The 9,719-nt window shown below is 33.9% G+C and overlaps 1 protein-coding gene across 2 annotated transcripts; it reads right to left on the bottom strand.

Annotated features, from left to right (window-relative positions):
* Nucleotides 1–386: 386 nt before the first annotated feature.
* On the bottom strand, nucleotides 387–7,669 carry LOC130817523 (NAD-dependent protein deacylase SRT2). Of its 2 annotated transcripts, XM_057683275.1 has the most exons (12): nucleotides 7,492–7,667; nucleotides 6,322–6,364; nucleotides 5,980–6,214; nucleotides 5,765–5,830; nucleotides 5,075–5,120; nucleotides 3,322–3,482; nucleotides 3,082–3,211; nucleotides 2,166–2,330; nucleotides 1,527–1,654; nucleotides 1,278–1,377; nucleotides 1,069–1,175; nucleotides 387–639 (listed from the first exon to the last, which is right to left on the bottom strand). In XM_057683275.1, the coding sequence occupies exons 1-11, from the start codon at nucleotides 7,522–7,524 to the stop codon at nucleotides 1,122–1,124; spliced, it is 1,161 nt and encodes a 386-aa protein (XP_057539258.1). In that variant the 5' UTR covers nucleotides 7,525–7,667; the 3' UTR covers nucleotides 387–639; nucleotides 1,069–1,121. The 2 variants fall into 2 exon arrangements, with proteins under 2 accessions (XP_057539258.1, XP_057539259.1); XM_057683276.1 differs by lacking the exon at nucleotides 387–639 and having other exon boundaries at nucleotides 1,122–1,175; nucleotides 1,278–1,372; nucleotides 7,492–7,669.
* Nucleotides 7,670–9,719: the final 2,050 nt, after the last annotated feature.

The following is a 9,719-nucleotide window of genomic DNA, read 5'->3' as shown; positions in this document are numbered from 1 at the left end:
CCAAAAATATATATTTGCATGTAAATAAATATAAAACAAAGTAATATAAATTTTCAAGTATGTAAGTAAAGTTAGCAGATAATAGTTGGATAAAAAAATAGAGGAAGGAATTAGGCTCATACTATGTGTCCTTATGGACATTATTGGTGAAGTAGGCATCATACTAAAACTAAATATTGCTTAACCTATATCTATTAATATTACGACCAAATCGAACTATTTAAAACTAAATAATTACTGAAAATACTCATGATTTTATGCAAAAAAACAAAATTAAGTATGATAAAACTTAAACATTCATAATATGAAATCACTAACAACCTTAATAAGACAAAATATCAATCATAAAATATTACGTAATAAATTCATAAAATATACTTAAACTATTTTCAAACATTTACCATATAATTTATATACATTAACCAAATTATTACATGATTAATATTGGTGTATCACATGATTATCTATGTAATTTTATCATAAAACACTTAGTACATAATCATATTAAAAACCAACAATAACAAAAGTTTGTTATACACAGACTACTAAGTAAACACGTAAAGCACAACAATTTTCAATTCTCCCATTGAAAAATACAATTGGCAGCTCCTCGTTGCAGCAGAAACTTGAGATGCATTCCTGCAATCACCAAAAGATATTATATTTCATTCTGCAAAACAGGGCAATTTTATGGAGTAACACAGCTTCAATAAAGAGGTTGAGGGTCGGATGTATGCAACCTTATCCTTGTAATTGATAACAAAAAGGTTTCCGACTAACCCTAGGTGACAAACATCACCAACAGCTTCACGTAAATGACAAATGCATGCGATTTAATGGGTCATATTAATATAATTAATTAAAATTCGAATCCAAATAATTATAATCTTTGTCGTGTAGATATAAAGGACCGATATAACACAATAAAATCAACCAATAATCTAACAGAAATACTTCATGCGCATTTTGTAGCAGTTAAATCTTGGGTAAAGAATGAATGTTCGCCAAAATGTGATACTTTTTGAAGCATAAAAGTCTATTAACAATCCCTAAAAAGAAATATTTTACCTATTCGTTGAAGGATAGCAAAGAAACACTCTACTAAAGTCATATAGAGGTCATCATAGAACAGCCGGGATACTAAGAGATCCAGTATGCACCAATCTCAGAAGAATCTGCAAATGCAATCATAGGAGTAATGCATTGCAAGATAGTAGTATTTTGTACACCAGCAAGGATCGAATAATTCAGCGTGATTAGAAGTAATAAAATCATACCTCACCACAACGAGCACTAATCTTCAAGGGCACGATACTATCAGCCCTGGTGGTACCAATATTAATTATTGCTGTTGCAGCACCTGCCTCATGAGCTGCTCTGCAACATGCATACCGAAACACCTTTGTTAGGAATAAAACATACCCTAGTCGGTGTTCAGTGGATAGCATGAAGTTTGTTTAACTAAGCCTACTGCTAGCATTAGATTCGTGTGTATGTAGCCAACATAATTGTATGAGCAGTAGCACCTCACTAATCTGAAGGCTGAAAATGTCATCAAAGATGACCCGATAACAAGAAATGCATCACAAGTTTTTGCTGCTTCCATTGCGATGTCAGCTCGATCCTTGGGCACATTGTCTCCAAAGAAAACAACCTTCATATAAATAAGGTGACATCAAATATTTATCACAAGTATGATTTCTCCTGCTTCAACACATTAATTAGTACAAAATCGTGTTGAAAAAGAAAACTTTCTCTGTCTGGAAATAGAAGTCACATACATATTTGGGAGTCTAGAAAAAATTCCCCTTTCCAAATACATAACTAGAATATTATTACACTTTATACATACCCAAACTTCAACGCAATGGTGAAGAGAGGCTGAAAGAGAAATATAGTAAAAGCTAATTAATTGACATCATAATAAAACGAAGGACGGATTCGATAAACTATCAACTGATTCTGGATATCTCCAGAGTGATAAGAAGATAAAGGACTTGAATGAAATAAAACTAAGTAATTTATAGTGAAAAAGGACATAAGCCTCTTCTTCCAATATTTATCAAAAAAATGCTGATATAGCAGAATATGACTTCTCTGTACTAGGAATGATTATTCTCCAAAAGGGATTTGGGTATCAAGAATCAAGATAGAGTATTTACTACCTCAGGCTTCAGCAGACCATCACATTCAGGGCAAGCGGGAATGTGAAAATCTTCTTCCCAATATTTCTCATCGATATCAATATCACCATCAGGTCTCATCCTCATGCCAAAACTTTTGTCTGATCCAGGGCTGTCAAACGTCAAACCATCAAGTGCTGCTGCCCACTGCAGTATTACATTTAAATCAACACCTTAGTTGCCTTATAAATATAATTGCCGAGTATAAAATATCATCTTTTAGGGTCATAACTCATGACGCTATTGTCTTGAGAGTTAACAGCAAATACATAGGCCTGGGTGTCCTAGACAAACTAACATTTTCTCCATTAGAGGTCAATAGCACAAACAATATAAAAATATCCATGTTATGGTAACAACATCATACAAAGACCATTCCCATTTCTTTTTAGTGAATTCCTCATTGCAAAAGTGAGTTGAGAACTCACTTATAATTGTTCAAAAGAACATCAGTACATTAAAGTAGGGCAATGATGGATCAGATAAATAAAATTTGTGAAACTGAAATTCAAGCAAACATGAAAAACTGTGTTGACAGCCCATCCACAACCTTTAATGAGCCCCTTTCCCTCTCCCACCTGCAAAACAAAGCTAGAGAGAACAAGAATCAGTGCTGGGCTAGTTAATGGTCAAAAAATTGAGCATGTCAGGAGCGTAATAGAAGTCTCTTCTTTCATTTGAGTAGAGTGTGCTACATTATGTTCGATATTCCAGCATAATATTTGATAAGAAATCACTATAACCTCCAGGAAACTTTATAGCATGTTCTTTAGTATATATGCAAAGTCATAAGATATTATATGGGGAAAATGCCCAGACGTTTGATGAAAGCGAAAAGACCACCAGTATACAACTTCTTAAATCACCCACCAAATTAAAAAAATATATAAGTACTAACCTTAGGGTTAAGTGCCTTAAGTTGGTCCTGAAAAGAATGCCGACAGAATGAATATCCACATTCAATACAACCCACAGTGTATACAGTGCCATGTAACTCAAGAGGGTTGCAGCCAGCTCGATGGTGCAGCCTGATGAAAATACTCATAAGCACAACCATCAAGAACTACAAATCCAAGACTTCAAACTGCATTAATGCAAATCGCTAAAAAGCACAACTGCACTAGTTGAGATTCAGAACCTGTCAACATTTTGTGTGATCATAAAGCTTATCCTTCCAGCTTTTTCTAGAGACGTTAATGCGTAGTAGCCAGCACCGGGTTGTGCTGCATTAAATCGCCTCCATCCAGCATAGCTTCTTGCCCAGTAACGCTTGCGAGCTTTGCCTGAGCGGACAAACTCCTACTAATAGAAAGTAAACAGATAACCGATAGTGATGACTGAAGAACCATTCATTAATTGTCTGGAAGAGAGATATAACTATGCATCAAATTTTGAGAGAAACAGAAAACATATATACTAACAGTTTGAGAAATATAGGGGAAGTAGTGTTTTCAAACTCTGTTCATCACTAAAAGGCGACTGCAATCAGAAAATTAAAAGAGAGAACTTGTCAATTGCTTTCATCACACTGGGTTCAAGGGCATACTAACAAAGTCGACGCCAACCTGAAATGAGCTCGGTGGTGAATTGGTTGTGTATGGGTGTCGGAAAGACCGGAGTAGTGATGGCCATGGTCCGCGTTGGGCCGGCTCCCGTTCCGGTTCCATCCTGTTTCAGTTCCTAAAAACTGAAACCTGATTTGGAACGTTGGGTTCCTGTTTTGGTTCCAAGCAGTACCAGACGGTTCCTTCGTAGTTCAGGATGCAGTTCCTAGTGGTTCAACTACTGGATTGGGCGGATCTGACCATCGGTTCAATTATTTTTTTTCTTTAAATATAAATATAAAAAATCATATAAAGTACTATAATAGTGTGGACTTGTCATTGTTGATTATTATTGAAATTTATTGTTTGTCAATCATTATAAAAATATTTACTAAAAAGAAGGAAAAAAATAAAGTAAATAAAAAAATGATAAATCAATAATAAATATGATTAATAAAAAAAAGTCAGAAAATGAACTTGAACCTCAAAGGTTTGTGGCCGCAAGCTGATTTCTACCAATGGTTTCACGGGTTCATCAAATTCTTTTTGGAACCTTAACGGTTCGTGGTTCGAACCGGTTCGGAAATTATCGCAGACGGTTCCGATTCAAGGGCGGTTCTCTGGCAGTTCAGGACAAGTTCAGTTTCAGGTAACCAGCCTCGTGGCCATCACTAGGCTAGAGGATGAGTGTGGGCCATTGAGTAAGGACATTAAACAGAATATTGATCTTGTAATAGCAAATGTAGAGCAAGGTTGCATTACGTAGAAATGATAATGGAGTATTTTGAGCATACTCTAGGCTCCAAAAGAGAATTGTCTCGTTACAAATCCCAACATCCTATTCCTTCCGCCATCCCCTACTTATATACTTCTTAGCATGACCAAAAGATTCACTAGTAATAACAAATTTCACTCAAACTCTAATTACAAAATAACAGAAAATATACTGTTCTAGAAGCTTAATTTATTTTTTGGATAATGTTTCCCTTTACCCTTTCCCTTTGGAATACCTAAGCTTCGGCTTACTCCATGCTTACACAACTATCTTGTCAAAAATCACATTTTGTCGATATCACTTGGTGCAGTACAATTCAACCAAACAAGATAATTTATAATCTCCTTTGCGATGGAAGTAGCTCAAACGTATATAGACACTCTTGTTCTTAAAAACTGCTCAAAATGAGCAACAAAAAGTATCCACAAGCATAAGCAGATGAATCGCACTCATGAACAATGATAAAATAAATTCTAAAAACAAATATTATTGAGTAACATTTAAAAATATTCTGATAACTACAAAATTCTAAAATGCTGAAATGTTGCACATGCCTTCAGAATTCAGATCACCTGGTGGGTAATGGGTTTGAAACCAGAACTGTATGCTCCATTAGGGCTGCAAGAAAGTGAAACTTGTCAGCAACATACCTTAAGAAAGCTATCAGTGAAATACAGTTTCAACTTTCATCCCTATGCAACACAGTTTAATATCAAAACAAAAACCAAAATAAAATGTTGCACAATGTGTAAGACGTAGACAATAAAAATATCATATTCCCTAGTTTCATTCACTTCCTTGTGACTACCTGAACAGATCAAACAATAAGAACCCATCTCATAGTCTTATTTCAAAACCTCAAACATCTACCCTACAATTAATACAGTAGCTGATCGTGTCAACAGGACGAAGTAACTTTTTCAGTTTCATAGTATTATAGTTATCATAAAAATTTGCTTTGCAAGATCCACCCCTCATTATTTTGACATCAAATACAAAAAGATTGATCTCATTATTTGATATAAAAAGTGACTTAGTTTCCAAGAAAAATGATATCCGTTTGTAAATAGAACACCAATACACCACCTACAACCTGGAGCAGATTCCCATTAATTCTGATGTTCTGGGAGCCTGGAGGTCAAGGTGTTATAGAACACCCTGACATCAGTTGGGGGGTTATTTCTAGAAAGCACACGTAGGAAAAAACTCTAGAGAAAATAGAGTAGGACACAATCCCAGTACTCAAAAACAAATACTTAGACCTTCTATAATCAGGGATTCCACTCTCAGTGCTCATTCCGGCTCCAGTCAAAACCACAAGCTTCTTACTGCAGAGAATTATTAAAACAAGAATAAGGTGGGATGGAAACTTTATCAAAAATCAAGTCTCCAAATAATTGATAACTCGTGCTTTCATTTGCAAAAATCACAAAAGTTAGAAACTATAAAATGCATAATGAAGTAAATAGGGGTTGACCTCTGATCAAAAAACCGATATAAAAGATCAATGTCTTTGTTGCTGGGAGGAGAAGCCTCAGGAATCATTTTTTTATCTCTCAAATAGTACGGAATCTTACTTTCTTTGCTTACAGGTGAGTTTCCAGGCACTGACATCTGAAATGTAGTCTTCACAAATCTCACCTGCGTTTTGAAAAACAAATATTCTCCTCCGTTTGATGGACGGCACCTTTGGTAGCTAGACGGGATAGCATCTGTAAGCACCAGGATAACTCAATGAAGTTCCACATAACCAGCATTAACCAAAACCTTGATGCAGGGATTAGCTTAATGAAAAAAAGTAAAGCACAAGAAGACTTGCCTTCTAACGAAGTCCCCAAAAGTTTTCTCATGCACTTGAAAGACTGTAAGGTTGAAGTAAAAACATATTAGTGATAATCACATATCATAAACTTGGTTGACAAATACTACTAGCTGCAACATAACGACACTGAGAATTTTGTTAGGTCAATAAGAGAAATCTATGATTTAGAAACACTATAACCTACCAACAATGATATAATAGATAAAACAAAGCTCTTCTACTATAGCATTAATAGCTGTTCCTCCATATTAGTAATAGCACCATTTCTCATTTTGTTGTGAGCGAATTTAGAGAAATGATGCAAGCAGTTGTTTAGGGTAGATGATAAATAAAGCTCAAGTAAGCTTCCATTCCAACACCAATTGGAAATGGTACAAGAATGTCCCTAGGCCTATGGGTTGTTTGGTTTGAGGAAAAATATTTTCGTGGAAAATTATTTCCCCATTTCATGTTGTTTGGAATGGATTGACAAGAAAATTAAAATGGAAAACTTTAGTGGAATACCATATTCCATTATTTTGCAAACCTTCTTTTCTAAAATTTGGAAGAGACCAATTCTTTGGGAGTTTTCCATCAAACCAAACAAGAAAATCAATTGTCAATTTGCATTTTTCACTTTTCATGTTTCCACCAAACAAAACACCGGTAATGTGAGACATCATAACTCTCAACTGGCACCAACATTCATAAGAAATGCCCAAGTCAGAAATTCAATTTCAACAGCATCGTCCCAGAATTACTTGTCCAAAGCAGTGTCATGTGATTAGTAATCTCCTTAAAAATTCTAAAAGCTAATTAGCTAGTAAATTATGGTGCAGGTATCCAAAGTACACAATTATCTAATAAAGTAATTGCTTAAAAAAGATACTACAAAAGCTAGCTATCTCCAAAAAGCGGACATTCACCATTGAAAAACATTTCCTATATCTTATGGTTTTACCAGCTTTCTTTCCCATCAGGCATCACATTATAGTCAAAGAATCAAAATATCAGCCAAGTCGACCACAATAAAAGGATTTTTGAAGAATATGAATCAAAAGATTAGCATTTGGTATATATCTTATGGTATCAACTATGAATCTATATAAGCAATTTCTTTCAGATATTGACAATAATATTTGGAAATTTGAATTACTTAAGGAAATTAAAGGAGAAAATTTAACTTACAGAATCAAGGTGATGAAATCTCCAAGCAACCATGTTGTTATAGTACTTGTTTGTGGAGACTAATTGGATTTTTTTGATAAAAGATTTGGACGTATGCAGGCTGCAGCAATATCTGGATGCTTCTCTTTCTCTATTTCTCCTTCCTCATTTTGTTGGCTTTTTCTGAGCCGTCTAAATTTTCTTTTTTTTTTTTGTTTCCTCCAATTTATCTTAATAGTCTAATTTACTTATTTATCATTTTTAAGCTCAAAGTTGAAATATAGACAAGCAGAATTTTGTTAGATTTATTTCAATAGATATTAAGAGAACTAGAAGGATGCATACATTTTAATATCAACTTTTTATAATTTTTTATTTTACACAATAAGAGATATTAAGAGTTAAAATGTATGTTCGACAAGTGTAAAGATAAGGGAACTATAAAAATGAATATGAGTAAGTATATTTTTGTGGGCGCAGGATGAGCCAGGGACAACAACGGCCACGATTTGCTCATGTCTTAGCGCAGCAAGTCCCCAACCACAGGTATGTAGGAATGACAATTCAATTTGAATTCGCTCCTGATCCGACCCAATCCGAGAAATTTAATCTTATTTGATCTGAGAAAAAATTTCCGACTTAAATCAGCTAGTCCATGTCCGACTCTGACTTGATTGGACTCGACTCGACATCTGACTCGAAATTTCAATTTAAGCCATTTTTATTATGAAAACTGTGAACTATATAAATAAATGAAAATAAGTTTATTCAAACTAAATTTGCGTGACATATTAGTCTAATATATAGACTTGTAGCTATGTAGTTAATTTGTAACTGAGATTAGATATTGTAAGTTCGATGTAGTAGAACGAATGAAACTAATCAAAACAATCGATTAGAATATTATAGACTTACATACTTTTGAAGTTATTGAAGTAAAAGGAAACCTAAAACTAACTAAATTAAACTACTAGTCTATATATTAATGAATTAGATACTTAATCGGTTGTATTTTAAAGATTTAATTGGATTCTTGTCGATCTTTACTTTCAAAAATTTTGTGAAAGAAGGTCCAACTTAAGAACATGGTTGTGTTGTGAAAATACACTAATTGATTCTACGCCTAAAACAGTGATTTTGAAGTTTGATAAGTATTGGAAAGTAGTTAATGGCATGTTGTCTGTGGCTTCAATATTGAATCGAAGATGAAAATTTAAATGTGTGTCTTTTTGTTTGGAATTTCGTTGTGAAGAGACTGCTAAGTTTGAATGTGAAAGAAATGAAAGGATTTGGAAGGATTTGATTAATGAATATGAAACGGTGCATAATGAAATTTTTTTTTTCTCCTTTTTCACTCTTACCAAACTCAAACAATAGCAATAAGAGGACAATTGATGATTCGAGCAATGCTAAGGGCTTGTAGGAAATACATGTTTCTAGTCAACCAAATAAAAACCCATGCAAATGTGAATAAGAGATATATTTATAGGAGGAAAGACTCGTGGTTGATAAAAACAAATTCAATTTGCTTGCATGGTGGCATGCGAAATTAAGTAAGTTTCCTACTCTTTCTAAGATTGTTAGAGACATACTTGTAGTGTCTATCTCAATCGTTGCTTCTGAGAGTGCTTTAGCACTGGTGATAGAGTTATTGGACCTTATCATAGTAGGCTTCTGCCTGACACTGTCCAAGCTTTGATGTGCCTTCAAAGTTTGAGACATACGGAATTCAAAGGTATTTAATTTATTTTTCATTAGTATGTAAATTTCGACGTTATATAGTTATATTATTTATTTACCTTATTATTTCTAATTTGTAGACACTAAAATAAATCCTCTTCGATATGCATCATTTTCTGAGGATGAGAATGCAAAAGCAATAGATCGAAGGATGACAATCGGTATGGTTTATTTTGTTTTATTCAAATTAATTCTTTGCTAATTAAATCATTTATGCTTATATTACTTTCCTTATAAACTTGTGTTAGGGAACTATGGATGGCTTCAATGATGTTGTCATGTTGAGCATGAAGAATTCAAGATTTGATCATTTATGTGATTTTTATGTTTGTTAATGGAACTTTAAATCCTTTTCTTTACTAAGTTGTATTTGAAGGACTATTTTGTTTAATTGGTAGGACTATATGGGATTTAAACTCCTCGGCCACATAATGAAATTGTGGGAAAGACAAGTGTCGATGATAAGAGAATTCTATTTGGGTGCATGCTAGGGAGATATACTACTGAAT

This window comes from Amaranthus tricolor, chromosome 7 (genome assembly GCF_026212465.1).
Source record: "Amaranthus tricolor cultivar Red isolate AtriRed21 chromosome 7, ASM2621246v1, whole genome shotgun sequence".
Classification (NCBI taxonomy): domain Eukaryota; kingdom Viridiplantae; phylum Streptophyta; class Magnoliopsida; order Caryophyllales; family Amaranthaceae; genus Amaranthus; species Amaranthus tricolor.
The sequence above is the reverse complement of the archived record's forward strand: the minus strand, read 5'-3'. Positions and strand labels throughout refer to the sequence as shown.